General features: G+C 40.4%; 1 protein-coding gene across 1 annotated transcript in view; it reads right to left on the reverse strand.

The window, feature by feature from the left end:
- Positions 1 to 14917, reverse strand: part of PRSS12 (protease, serine 12) — a 123115-nt gene extending 108198 nt beyond the window's left edge. The window contains exon 1 of the mRNA XM_018562932.1: positions 14439 to 14917. Coding sequence (XP_018418434.1) covers positions 14439 to 14865 — 427 coding nt within the window. The 5' untranslated portion in view covers positions 14866 to 14917. The remainder of the gene's footprint in view (positions 1 to 14438) is intronic.
- Between the last annotated feature and the right edge of the window lie 397 nt (positions 14918 to 15314).

A 15314-nucleotide genomic window follows, 5' to 3' on the forward strand; every position in this document is an offset into this window, starting at 1 on the left:
AACATGTGTGGCCAGTAACTATACAGGTGAAACTCGAATAATTAGAATATCGTGCAAAGTTCATTTATTTCACTAATGCAACTTAAAATGTGAAACGAATATATGAGATAGACTCATTACATGCAAAGCAAGATAGTTCAAGCCGTGATTTGTCATAATTGTGATGATTATGGCTTACAGCTCATGAAAACCCCAAGAACCCCAAATCCACAACCTCAAAAAAGTAGAGTATTACATGCAATCAATAAAACAAGGATTGTACATAGAACAATATCGGACCTCTGAAAAGTACAAGCATGCATATGTACTCAGTACTTGGTTTGTGCCCCTTTTGCAGTACTTACTGCAATTACTTTTGCACGATATTCCAATTATTCGAGTTTCACCTGTACATAGAAAAGCTACCTCTTTGCCTCTGCTGCCTTTAGGCACATGCTTACAGGCCTAATGGAACATCTGGTTCTGACTCTATTAATGATTTGTCTACCTACATAATTTGTACATGGTCTTTTAAAGAGCAACTGAAGTCCTACAATTTCAGTGAATTTGTACTACTGTGTTAGCTAATGCAGTGGTGAGAGCGTGGGAGGGTTGGCATTATGGCACAGTGGTAGGGAGTTTTCAGGCATAGTAGTAAGAAGCACCAGTGGTGATGGTGGGGGGGTTCTTGCTGCAGTGGTAGGGAAGGGGATGGTTGCTGGTGTGGTAGTGCATGCTGCCTCCAAAAGGAACTTGAAACTACAATTCCAGTCCTCCCTGCCAGCAGCCAAGGTTGGGTTAGGGGGTTGGTGGTGTGAGCTACCAGATCAAGGATTACAGTGCTAGTGTGAGCTGCAGCAGAAGCTGGTAGGGAGGTGGTGTGAGCTGACAGGGCCAGAAATTAGAGGGCCACATCCCATTGCAACACAGATGTACCCCCTGCATGGTTGTGCTCCCTGCTGGGTATGGCCATTGCGGGTGGCACTGGTCTCATTAAAATGTGATAGGCTCAAAAGCTGTAGAACAAGCACACGATGATCTTCCACAGAAAATCAGAACCATATTCAGCATGCATTTAGATGCATAGATGTATAGATGTATGTGAAATAAAGTTTGATTTTCTTTGGGAGATCATTGTGTGCTGGTTCCACAGTTTATGAGCCTACAACTCCAGAAGAGAGTCATCCATGCACCGAATGTGGATTACAAGGATGCATGACAGGGGTGAGCTGTGCTCTTTGTGTTTCTACTCATTTTAAATGTAGATGCTACTAAACATTGTATCGCTACTATGCATGCTATTACCTAGTGCACATGCACCAGGTATTGGTGCCATTTTGGGTTATCCCAAAGACTTTACATTACCCCCTGAGCAGAAATGGCATTTAGTGGCATTGCTGAAGATCTCCGCTAACCTGCAGTTGTCTTTGCAGATACCAAAAATCAGCTCCCAACACAGTAAGTCTCTCATCACTAAAAACGTATTTGTGGTTCCTACATGTCACATACTCTACTGAAGTGAGCCTCAACTAAATTATTAGTGACCGGAGACTTCCTGTGTTGGGTGTTAATTGCTGGTACGTTCAGGAATCACTGGAGGTTACAGGAGATCAGCAATGGAGCCAGCTTCCCCGCCAATTAGGAAGCTGGGGGGAGTGTAATGACTTGCCGCCCAGCTTCCTTATTGGACGGGAACCTGGGCGATCAGGAAGCCGGGTGGTGAGTCATTACCCGCTCAACTTCATGCTTCCTCATCACCTGATAGTGGCTTCCCGGCCAATCATGAATCCAGGCGCCATGTAAAGACTCGCCACCTGGCTTTCTAATTGGCCGGGAAGCTGGCCAATCAGGAAGCCAGGCAAGGAGTCATTACCCGCCCCTGGCTTTCTGATTGGCTAGAAAGCCGGCTCCATGCTTCCTCGTCACCTGGTGATGAAGAAGCATGGGGACGGCTTTCCAGCTAATCGGGAAGCCGGGCTGTGAGTCATTACATGCCACCTGACTTCCTTAATGGGACTTCTGGTATCGGTATCAGCGAGTACCGAAAAAAAAATATCCGTACTCGTACTCAATACCAAATATTCGATACTAGTAATAGCTGGTCTCTTCTGATTGTGACTCCAGCGGCTTCCCCTCTGTACGCTGAGTACAGGGGGCCGCCCGCTCGACACCACCGCCATTTAGAGAACACCTTGTCATTTTTTCAGTGAATACAAGGCAAACTCTGATTGGATGAGGTAGAGATTGCGACATCATCAACCCTTCCACTCCACCTCATCCAGTCAGAGAATGTCTTGTATTCATTTATTGAAACTCCACCATATAAGAATGCAGAGACATGATCCAAAGGTGAATATGATGCATTTTAGCCCAAAACTAGCTGACCGTCAGTCCGACAGGTGAATAGCAACAGAAGTAGGAGCAGGGTCCAACAACCCAGGCAACAAGCAGATGTCTATTTGTCCATTATTCTCAATCTGACATCTATTTGCCTGTGCCTAAATCTACTGTGCATATTGCTTTTTGCAAGTATTTCCTGTATTTTTTTTTACAATAAATAGCACATACAATAAATATCACTTATTTTTCTCTCAAACTTTCTTGCTGTATAAAACAAAAGCACAAATAAAGTTATTAAAATAAAATGACATCCTCTAACCACCATACAGAGAAAACTATGATGCATGAGTATCAGCCATTATATCTTTGGAAAACCATGGAAGACACAAGTGAAATGATTACTTGTTTCTGCTTGAACTAAATTCCTGTATCCTCCAATCAGTTCCAATTTCCCATAGTGAGAGAACTTGGCAGCTGGCGGTGTTTAGTTGCAATTAAGGTTTTTTCTATTTAGTGTGTTCATTTTTTTCAAATTACACTTCTGCAAACAGACAAAATAAAGAATCATTTAGTCTGTTCTCTGTTTTACTGCTCGATGATATGACAAAAGAAAACATTCTCCAAATCAACAGTTTACAGCAACTTTAGTATGTATTTAGCTTTCTTATATATGCATACCCATGGGCTAAACAAATAATTTGCTAAAGAAAAAGATGCATAAAATTAATGTCTGACTTAAAGTGGAACACCATGATGAACTGGAAACAAAGCTCTGAGCAGATTCCAGGAAGAGGAATCTGGATGGCGCTTATTTACAAATGATATTGCAATATCAAAGCAGAGGAATCAATACAGCACTCTATCGTGGGAGTAAGCTTGGAGTGGTGGCTATTTTACAACACACACAGGGACCATGGGGAACAAAAGTAGCCACCCTCCAGAAGGAAGGACAGTGTCAGCAACAATTCAGAGATGATTTGAGGATCTACAGCTGAGTGATGTACAAATAAAGTACATTTTTGTTAATAGTTAAAGGAGAACTATGGGGTCAGGGCTTTTCCCCATAGTTCCCCTAAGGGTCACGGGAGAACACAAACTAGCGTTCTCCCGTGACCCAAAGCTCAGTATACCGTGAGCTACAGCTGACGACGTAGATGACGGGATCCGCCCAGCTGCGTGAGTGACAACTGGCTCTGCCTATCTAGAGGCAGAGCCAGCTGTACCTGCCCCCTCCCCCGTCCGTTACCTCGCGGTATACTGAGACGCTGCAGCCAGAACGGATCCCGGCAATACTGTCTGGATCCACCCAGCTGCGTGAAATACAGCTGGCTCTGCCTATCTAGAGGTAGAGCCAGCTGTACCCGCCCCCTCCCCCGTCCGTTCCGCCAGTCAGCGCTGAAGGATCGGACAGGGGAGGGGGAATCCCTGCAGGGAGCCGTGACTGACAGTCACGGCTCTCTGCAGGGATAGATCGAGAAGTGAGCGAGTGACGGTATGTGTTCGCTCACTTCCCGATCTACTGAGCCGACCTGTGACAGTTTCATTGTCACAGGTCGGCTCAGATTATGAGACTGAGTGAAAATCACTCGCCTCATAATTCCCCTATAAGGTACTTAAATAAATTTTTAAGATTTCAATCCAGAGTTTAGTGTCATTTTAAATTAATGGAAAAGGTGAACTTTAGCTTGTTTCTTTTTGGGATCTATAGAAGTGATATACTAAAGGAGTAGAAAATGTTCACTTTGCAAAGTAATGTTTACTTAAGTTAGTAAATGTGGTAATGCTGTGTCCTTTTCTAAGTACCAATCATGTGCAAAGGAAATAAAAATAAAATGGTTGAAGGGAACACAGCTTCACTAAGCTAGGTAAACGTTTGCTTTGCAAAATGAAAATTCTCATCCACAATGTGTGCTTTTATTTCCAAGGTAGCTGTTTATTACTGGGTGCAGTGAATACGCCACACACTGCTCAGGAATAAGAGGTAATAGGTAATTATTATTTTTTTTTTCAAAGCTCATTATTTAATCACACTGACTCACAATACCGAATTTGTCATAATTTTCACTTTAAAAATAACAGCAATTTTCACATCCGGGATTACTGGACAAAAAGTCACTAGGGAATTCGAAAATTGCTATCCACTATACCACTTTTGTAATCTGTTAATTTTTCATCATAGTGTTGAATGAGGGTGCTAAAGATTTATAGATAACAAAAAGCAAAGAAAAAGTTAAAAAGTAGATATATGCAAAAACATTTAAAGAAATAAAAACAGTTACCAAAAAGTTAAAAACGTACCTGTGTCTCCGCTGCTCGCTCCCTTCTGAAGATCTGAAGCTTCATCCTGCACGGCCGCTCGAGATGGGGTGGGTGCACGCGCAGTAGAGATCTTCAGCAGGGAGAAGAGGAGAGACACAGTGGAGGTGAATGCACACAGCTGGAAGCGTGCACGTCGGACAGACACCATGGGACAGGAATAGACAGGAGACCGGCACCAGCGCTGTAGGGATTGCTGAATACAAGTGTAAGGAAGAAGATGATCGGATCAAGAGGCATCATTTAAGGAAAGTTCTTAAGACAGCATATATTTTATTGTCACTTTAAGTTGCTAGATTTCTTTAACCTCCTTAGCCCTACTCCACGTGTAACAACTTATAACAGTAAATTGTTGTTTTCCTGTGACCACAGGGACTGAAACCTGTAAAGGTAGACGTTTAACTTTTTTTTGGTTGACATTCATGTTTTTTTTCAATGTTCAAAACTAATGAAAAACATTTAAAAGAAAAAAATTACATATGTATCTCTTAATTATTTTTAGAGACACTAGTGCATCAAACTCCATCAGCATGGCTCTATCAAAACCCTCTGGGTGATCTATCAACAATATGCAGTGATGGTAAATGAAGAACTGTACTGGTCTTTCAAAGATATGACAGAGTAAAAGGTTTACGGGCCCCTTGGGGTTGAAGTGTAACGCAAACCATAAACCATTTCACAAATAAGAGCTGTAAGTTTAGCTCTGCCAATAAATGTTTATCTTTTTATTTGACAGTGGCTTCGTTATGCCTCATAGAGCGCACATCAGTATTAGGGAACTGAAATGTTTATTAATTGACAACATATTGCACTGGTGACACTAGACTCATTGAGACAAAATTCCAGAAAATTAACATAATAAAGTAAAATGGACTGATTCCTCAATACTTTTAACAAGTAAACAATGCATTTAGAATCTACAATTTGAAAGAAAGGTTTAAAAAATATTTGAATACCACACACCTGTAATTTATATTAGAAGTTTCAGATAGATCAGCTATTAGAGGAAGTCTATACCATCCTACTGGCTGATAATGTAGGTGCTTACAGTATTTTGGCCTCGCTTAATCCTCCTACTGCAGTATAGTAACAGAGGTCCTGTTCTAGAGGAGATGTTTCTCCAATCAAATAAAAGGGTATTGGTTGCTGTTACTGTGGATAAGACAGCTAAGCCCACCATGTGGTTGCTTATTGCCATTCTTCTGTCCTCAAGGCTATAAGGGACCGGGACCGTGATCCTCCAGGGAGTGCCAGTGTGTTGGGAAAAGGACAGAAATTCTTGGCTATCTTATGCCCAACAGATCAACCAGAATTGAAGTAAGACTGTTCCTGCTAATGTCATTTAAATGAGTGTCTAATATGCATATTATGCTGTTATGTTACATGCTGAGAAATTGGCAGGAAAGTTGCAAAGCAAGAACGAAAATGCCTGTATGTCAGATGAGTCAAGTGGCACTAAAAAGTACCGTAAAGTCAGGATGTACATGAAGTAAAATTAGTAGATGGAGGTGGGCCAGAACTACAGGGTGCAACAGCCGTATGGAAATGGCTACGCTGAGACATATTTGTAGGCTTCTTGGTCTAGAGCCTGTGTTAGGAACTCCACTGTGAAAGACTCCTGGTGACAAGATGTGATGATGTTGAAGCAGATATATTTGTTATTCCACCATCACTTCCCCTAAGAACTAACCTTGAAAAATACCAGCCACTCCAGAGATGGCCCATACATACTGCTATTCAGAGTAGACTGAATGGCTGCCATTGACATACTGAAGTGTAGCTGGCTATATGTTGTGTTCTACATATTGTGTACTTATTGAATTGCATTGAATGTTATTAATGCTGTGATGTATACTGACACCCATTGGTAGTGTGGTGCCACTACGACTTGATTGCTGTTATTATTTTGTGTTCTGGTATTCCTTTGTCCCCACTCCTGTTCAATGCTATTTAGTACACTCCTGGCTGGACCCGCAGTGTCGCTCTTATGTTCCCTCAGAATAATTTCAATAGGGTCTAGAAAGTCATTGCCTTCTTAAACTTCAAAGAAAAAGATACTTTGTAAAGGTGCCTGGAATTTAACTTCTGTGTGTTATTAGAGAGTTAAAGGAGAACTATGGGGTCAGGGCTTTACCCCATAGTTCTCCTAGGGGTAACAGGAGGACACAAACTAGCGTCCTCCCGTCACCCAAAGCTCAGTTCGTGCGAGCTACATCTCGCAAGTATACTGAGATGCCGCAGCCGGGATGGATCCCGACATTACTGTCTGGATCCACCCAGCTGTGTGAGTGACAGCTGGCTCTGTCTATCTAGAGGCAGAGCCAGCTGTACCCGCCCCGTCCGTTCCGCCAGTCAGCGCTGGAGGACCGGACAGGGGAGGTGGGGAATCCCTGCAGGGAGCCGTGAATGACAGTCACGGCTCTCTGCATGGACAGGATCGAGAAGTGAGCGATGGTATGTGTTCGCACACTTCCCCATCTATTGAGCCGGCCTGTGACAATGAAACTTGCCTCATAGTTCTTCAAGTTCTCTGTAGCTTATGCTGAATGAGCAAGTTAGCTAATTCCAGGTTTTTCTTAGCCCTTTCACGGTGATCTGTCCCAAAATGTGAGGATTGTGTTTTACTGATAAGCTTCATTAACATACAATGGTCAAGCCACCTCTGAATGGACAAGACCCCTCACCTCTTACAGTCCCTCCTAATATTTAAAAGAAAGAGAAGCAAGAAGAAATGTAACCCTTACAACCCTAACTCAAGTAAAAGCAATTTAAACTGCATGAAGCATTTTTTTTAAGCTTATGCTAGATGAATGGGAAAATGGAGCAAATATAAAATAGGTGTTATCCCAATTTGGCTGTGAAAGTGGAAATACACTTTAAGTAATAACTGGTGTCTTATTTAACACACCAAATCCCACCTAACAGTGTTTTAGTGTCAGGTATAATTATATTCTATTTATAGGATGTGTATGTTTTCCTAAAACTTGGTTATATTACCTTTAAACATTTGTAATCCACTCAGGCTTGACCTTTACCCTGCGCACAAAGCATGCCTGGGAAATACTTCAAATAGCATGTAAATAGATCATTTTTTTCAGCTTAAGGCATTTATTGTGCATTTTATTTTTCATGACTGGTGCTGTAGCTGACAGCAAAGAAGTTCAAACAAGTCTGCTTACTTTTCTTCATGAGACAGCACCCGAGGGAAATCTCTAGTGAGAGATAACATTTTATTAAACAAACTCTGTTATACTATGTGTTTTATAAAACACAGATACCAACTCTGTGCACGTTCCCTGCTGATAGCATGAAGAGAACAGTACATGCTACTGTCTTCCTGAAACAAAACCGCTTTCCCTCAGACATTTGTGTCTCAATGACATTTACTGCAATCTTAATGTTATTTAGATGCTATAGTGTAGTCTATCTTCATTATAAGTAAAATATCCAGAAAAAAATCAATAGTTAATAGTAACATGGTTCCTGTTTTGCTTGGATTTTGCACAGAGACAAGAGGAATGAGACAAGATAAATTGTATGAGACAGACTGTCACAGGCTAGGGCAAGCAGGTTTGTTTAGACTCACTCCACACTTTCATATAAAAACCTATGTCATTTGGTACGCAATGGTCTGTACTTGTTGTCTGGCTGCTCTTGCTGACAAAGCTGCATAATAAAATTCCTTATCATTGTCACTAGTACTAAATGCCACTTGAAAGGTATTATTGAGTGAAAGAGTTACTCCAACTTTCTGCACAGTCAAATAATAAAGTGGTAGCTTCTGTTTTATTTTAAACATGTTAGAGTTGGAGGAGCCTGTGTTTGTTTACAGCATGTTTTGACTTCGGGAATAAATGTTGTCCCGCTTGTGATATCAGTCGTTTGTGCGGCAATTGTTTCAGCAAAAACCAGTGTCAAGCTGCAGCGTGCTTTTCTTGCCTGCATCGACAAGGAATATGAGTGGTGGTTGCTTTGTGAGTATTTTTTTCTGTTTTATTTGGTAATTTTAGGAGCCTTTCTGTTTTTCTAAATCCTCTGTCCAGTGAAGTGGTCTGTTCGTATCTGCTTATGTCCAAGTCTGCTAAGTATTTATTCTTTCCAGAGGTCCAGGTTTTAAAGTGACATTAAACTCAGAAGTAAAACCTTAAAATGCATTCAAGTACCCTAACTAATAACAAAGTAATGTATGTTATTTGTGTATCACTCAGCTGTAGCTCCTCAAATCATCTCTGAATTTGTGCTGGCACTGTCCTTCCTTCTCCAGGGTGGCTACTTTTGTTCCCCATGGTGCCTGTGTGTGTTGTAAAGTAACCACTGATCAAAAATCGCTCCAGTGATGGACTACAATCTCAATAGAAATTAGTAAACTAAACGTGAGATTGTACAGTAGTCCATTACGGGAGCGGGAGTGGAGTGGTAGCTACTTTACAACACACACAGGAACCATGGGGAATAAAAGTAGCCACCCTCCAGAAGGAAGGACAGTCTAAGCACCAATTCAGAGACGATCTGAGGCTCTACAGCCAAGTGATACACAAATAAGATACAGTTTTGTTTATAGTTAAGTTACCTTGATGCATTTTTAAAATTTACCTCCTGAATTTAGTGTCACTTTAACTTTGTTGTCTTTATTCTGCACTAATTATAAATCCGAATGAAGACTCAGACCTGTTTTTTTTTAGCTCTTTATAGCTCTGCCCCCTACATATTTTGATTTGTGTCCAAATTCTTTTGGAAATGCTGTCAAATATTTTTCTTCTCCCCGTGGAAATTATGCTTTGTGTCACCCACTGTAGTGCCCTATGCTGGCAGAGCTGAGTAACAGCCACACCCCTCATCACAAGTGTTCTAACACAGACATGTATCGCAGAGAAGGGAAGGAGGTGTGTCACACCCGCTCTGTATTGGAGTGCTGATTTCTAAGAGTCTAATTCTGGTGCCTATTGGACAACACATACAGAAATATTAGACACCAAGCACAAACAAGATCTGATCTTGATCTGATACACAAAAGGCAGGAGAAAAAGTACTAATTATGTAGATCCTTCAAATTTGGCCATCTACTGTATGTGAAGACCTAGGAGCACAGAGGTTAGGCTGCCAGATCTTACGGAAACACAGTAGGTTTAAAGAGAGCCCGTCGCCACACCATTCATTTTAACAACAATCTTCCCATAAGATTATTTATGCGTTCAACTCTAAAAAGTTCTACGGCATACTGCAAGTGAATAAAAAATAATTTAGGGAAATGAAACACACTCCAAGTAAGCATTTAATAAACCTGATTTTTTGGGTATTTTTTACCTGCAATTTTTTTGAGTCGGAGACAGGGGCTCTTTAAAACTAAAAGTATTGATAGATATAGTATGAGATCATTTCTGTTGGATACGACTGATTAAGGAGGAAATAATTGTATTTTTTTTGGCTAGTCTGTAGACTCCTCTTGGATAATTGATCTTGAGGGAAAAACTATGATGGGTTTTCCAAGAAGAACACTATTGTACCTTAGAGATAAGGCTGAAACATAATCTGCAAACTCAAAGGCATTGACGGAAAAGGTGAGCCACTGACAATTCTAATACCAAAAAAGCGTGTATGTTTTCATATGCAACATCACGCGAAGACTAGCGATGTGTTAACAAATATGAACCACATAACCACAGACGTCTAGAAAACAAAGCACTGACAGAATCTACAAGGAGAAAGCCTCGGAAATGAAAGTAGCTAAATTTTACCAGAATCGGATCACTAATAAAGGAAAAGGAAGTCCTGAGTATTAATTGGCTCCAGTTTCCAAGATACAGCTTCAGGTCAAAATTGCATCAAAATAATTCAAAATGACGAGAGGGATGTGCGATTATGCTCCATAACTTTTCATTTTATTTTGCTTTTCTAAATTTTTTATTAATAGAATCTGGGTCCATTCATAAATGTTTGGTATATATGAATTTGGGAAATGTAATTTATAGGCAATAAACAGTTACTTTTTTTATTTTGGAAATGTAATTTTTTCCTGTAGTACATTGTATACACCATACAGATGTGCCACTTCACCAGCAAGTTAAGGGCTTAATGCTGCCCATAAAACTTTATTACCAAACTGTACTTAAAAAAAAAAACATTTGCATTAGTACATGTTGCTCCGGCAGTGCTATTGATTAATGGGGTTCAGATTAACATTCAGAAATTAGGAGAAGTTCCATGTCCTGCCCTCAAACTGAACCCAGGTATCATCCCAAATTTTTACCGGTCAAAATGTAGACAATACAGGAGGCAATACTGCGAACGGAGGAGGTAGGTAAATACCTGCATGGGGTGTGATGGTGCAGCTTAGTGTATTTAGGGATGAGAGATGGTGGATTTCCTAAATAATTTCTAAACTTGTCCTTTAAGGAAATGTAAACATTAGCCCAGTGCAGTGCAAAAAAATGCATATGCTTATCTACCTACATATACTCTTTCAGACTGAGCATTGTGGTGAATGAGTGTGCTTGGCATTCACCAGCAATACAGTCTGACAAGAGAATTTTGACATAGCTTTAGGTATAACCAGTTGAGGTCATAGGTCAGCTCAAAAAATAAACTGAAAAGTGTATGTATTACACAAGTTTTCAGTGCGTTTTAATCCTGAACACAGTATGTTCAAAGACTATTAAAAAAAAAAAAAAAAACTGGGAGAAAAGATTGCAGACACAAAAGCAAGGTATTAGGATAATGTGATGATGGGCTGAATAAAAGTAAGTCATTATGCAAAGGTTTCCCCGTCATGACAAGCACTGAGGTGATTACAATCAAACCTGCACCGGTTAATGTATCTTCAAAGTTTATTTTTAGATCAGTAATGATGAAAAAGATTAAATAGATCATGACAAGGACTGTGGACGTTGTATATCTGCTGAAAGAACAAAAGGTGTGAAAAAAGGAGACCATGGAAAATAATCAAGTAAAAGGATCAGCTTTGCAGAGGTAATAAAAAAGTCATACATGACAACTTTGAACAGATGACCTAATCCACATTTCAAGAACGCAATAAAAAGTGTATGCTATATTGTATTGAAATATGTTTGTTGGATAACTGTTTTTGAACAAGTGAAATGTAAAATGACTGTGAGAAAACTGTCCCAGTATAATGACGTGCCATACAACTGCTGGAAACTGGGTCAGATTTACAGTAGTAAGGGATTCTATTCAAAATAAAGGCTGAGTGGCTGTCTGGGCACTGTATGCTCAGCTATTCAGACATCAAACATGAGTCATCCAACATACACGGACATATTTTTTAAGGTGGTGCTAAAGGTGGTGTAAATGTACAAAGTGCAGTTACTTCTGTCTTCTGACTTCAGACTACTGTAGTCACATCAGTAAGGAGGCAGAAGGCTCACTTCACAAAGATAACACACAAGGATAAGGATCCTTATTTTCAAAAAAGTGACAGTTATTTACTGCGGAGTCCAATAACATCTGAAAATTACAATCACATGGCTCAAAACAAAGTTTCTCATCCTTCTGTTTGACCTCTGTGAATTGAGCAGGATGTTATGGGATGCAATGATTTGCAGGTCCTCTGCACTAGTTTATTAACCAAGCCCAAAAGAAGTACTTTTTAGTCAAGCAAACATTATATTAGATATCGTGTGTGAGTGTAAAATTAGTTATTACAAGTCAGACTAGACAGAATGACTAGACCTTTTTATCAATGATGACATATTTAGCACTTGGTATCATCCATAATATAATGGTGCGATGAAGTCAGCATTGTCTATCTACACACACACTATTAGGGTCACCATACATACACATTAGAATCTGACCATACAATGTTTGTACAATCTGTATTACAATCCTCCCATCTACACTGGATCTTTGTGCCTGAATCTAGCAGAAATAAACAGCATTAAAAATGTGCATCATGGTGTTTGCAGGTGTATATGCGTAAACTCATTCTATTGGCTAGAATAAACACTCACGAATGTGCGTAAATTACGCCAGTAAACTCCTCTCTGAAAACAGGTTTGGGCCATTGTTTTATTAACATATTGGCTGGAAAAGAGCTGCGTTCAGTCGTATAAAAACAAAAACTTTATAATATGTGGACCTACCTAATCTATCCAATCCATCTGTATCTGATCAGGCAGGCTCTTGCACTACATAGTTGTTGGTAGATCTAAAGGAGGTTGTACAATCAGATTGCAATGTGTGTAGTGAGTTTTAGACAAGGGCAAGCAGGATGTGCACAGTGACATAACGTATTGCAGCCAACTGCTAATTATCTCCTGCAGCAATGTGACATCTGATTGGTTGCTATGAGAAGCTGCACTTTACACATCCTGATTACTCCTTCCTACTGGAAAAGTCTATTAGATTTATATCCAGTATAAGAGAAGCTTTACACCCGTCATCATTTCACTACATGCTTCTTCTTTTCTAAACCCTTTTTCCTTACAGATCACCTACATATATTACAGTTGTACACACTAATCATACTGGCATGTTAGTATGAATAGATCTGAGACGGTAGTGCAGGTAATACCCGATAAAACCCTAATTCAGAAGGTAATGTAACTGCTACTGAGTGGAAGGCAGATAAATCCCCCCACCTAACACAGTTGACCTTAGTTTAGATCTAAGCCCTTGTTCAGATCTATGCGATGCAGGAACGCATGCGTTCTCAAACGCATTGACATGAGCTTGCATATCACACTGTTAAATGTTCTGCTGTGCCTTCATTTCTTAAAGGCACCCCACCGTACCCAGGTCATGCCCTTCTAAAGTGTGGTTTATATGTAGTAGCAGCTTATTCAAATGAATGGTATCCCTTACTGCAACACACTAAATAAGCGCTACACAGCATGTTTATAGCCACATCGCACAGGTGTGGAAAGGGCTAATACAGACACAAATCTGAGCCAATTTATTTTCTAAATAGAAACAACATGAACAAAATACCTGTGTGAGAAGCATCAGGTGGAAGTTGTATCTATGTACGTCCTTGGATGCTTGCTAGTTCCATGTTAGTGAAATTACACCTATTCAGCTTCACTGCAAGCAATGTCATTGTCCTGGAAGTATTTTGTGGCCTGAGAGTTAGAGAATGGCCATGTCACAAAGTTATTTGGATTCATTATAGAGTCACCTTTATAGTTGGTCAATATGGGATACACGTGTAAATGTACAGGAACTGGAATTCGGTATGGGTAGCAGAACATTGCAGTAGCCTGTGTTCAATCTCCATAGTATGAGCCCCTTTTTTTAATACTTTGGGTCCTAATTATAAAGAAAATTAGTGATGTTGTCTATGGCAACCAACCAGTTATTTTCATGATGATTATGCCCTTGAAAAACAACTTCTGGTTTCTGATTGGTGGATACAGATGATATGTGAATAATGCATCATAATGTTTCCTACTGACCTCTCTACATACGTCACACCAGTCACTCTGCAACTGCAGCATGCTAAACTTTTATGCTTAATTTCTTTTTTTTGTAGTATCAGGATCACAGTAAGACTTTTACTGTTTACAGTTCATGTTCTGTGAAAGCTTACAACTTTACACTTCAGGAAATAAGATACTTTTAAACTGTTCATCATACAAATTGGAGAGTGCAAACTTTTTCTCTAATGTGTCCAACTTATAGTCAGTTCTTGATATTCTTGAATTGACTTCAGGTATCATTGAACAATATCTTTTTAATGTGTAAATTAAAATAAATATCAGATGTTTCAAATAGAAACACAATCTGCCTATTTTCATCTTAATATAAAGACAGCCCGCTCCAAATAGATTTATAAAGAAAGCAGTTACCTTGTTTGCAGTCACAGTATGCCCAGTCCACTCTGCCATGATTGTTCCTGAAGAAGCACCAAGGTTTACTCCTCCCATCCGGGTTCCTGCAGAAGTTGTGGTCCCCCAATCCTTTACCTGGAGTTCTTTCCAAGTAAGTGGGAATTTCCACCCAGTTTAGGCAATCCGCTCCAAACTCGGTCACATTGATAAAGTCACCGATGGAGCCCTCTCTACCTGTGTACTTTGGGCAGCCTGTGTGATGATGCTGGTGGGCAGGCAGGGGGTGCTGAGGTGGAGGATGCTGCTGGGCAGGTTGATGAGACTTGCGGATTGTCTGATGATTATGGAGAAGTTGATAAAGGGATGAGCCGGCAGACTTATCAAAGCATCCCACTATAGGGATGCTCCCTAAAATTAGAGCTACAGCAAAGCTGGTTATTGTCATGCTGCCAGTACTGTCTGTTTTGTTCCATCTCCACCACTAATCTAGTCCTGAATCTGATGGGGGAGGCGGAGCTGTCACTTCCCCCTAATCCCATCCAGCCCATTTCATATTCATGCAGGAAAAATGCAGGTCTTCCCAGCAAAAGTCAGCAGAGTATAGCGGGGCTGACAAAGAGAGACCAATCCTCAGATGAGGAAAGGGAGAAGCTGGTAAAGGAGGAGGAGGAGAGAGGAGACTGTGGGCTAGGTTACTTACTCAAACAGAAAGAAGTTCTATAGGAAGGACAGAGACAATCACAATCCCTCAGAAGGCACCGAAAGCTGTGTCCGCAGTGTAGGCTTTTTGTTTATACTCGAAATAATGCAAGTCTCCAAATTCCAGAGCACGTGGTTTGCCAAGTTTTACATTGGAATCACACTGAAGGTATGCGAGACTGCCAGTATGCAGCA

This window comes from Nanorana parkeri, unplaced genomic scaffold (assembly GCF_000935625.1).
Source record: "Nanorana parkeri isolate BGI_ZX_2015 unplaced genomic scaffold, ASM93562v1 scaffold614, whole genome shotgun sequence".
Taxonomy (NCBI): Eukaryota; Metazoa; Chordata; class Amphibia; order Anura; family Dicroglossidae; genus Nanorana; species Nanorana parkeri.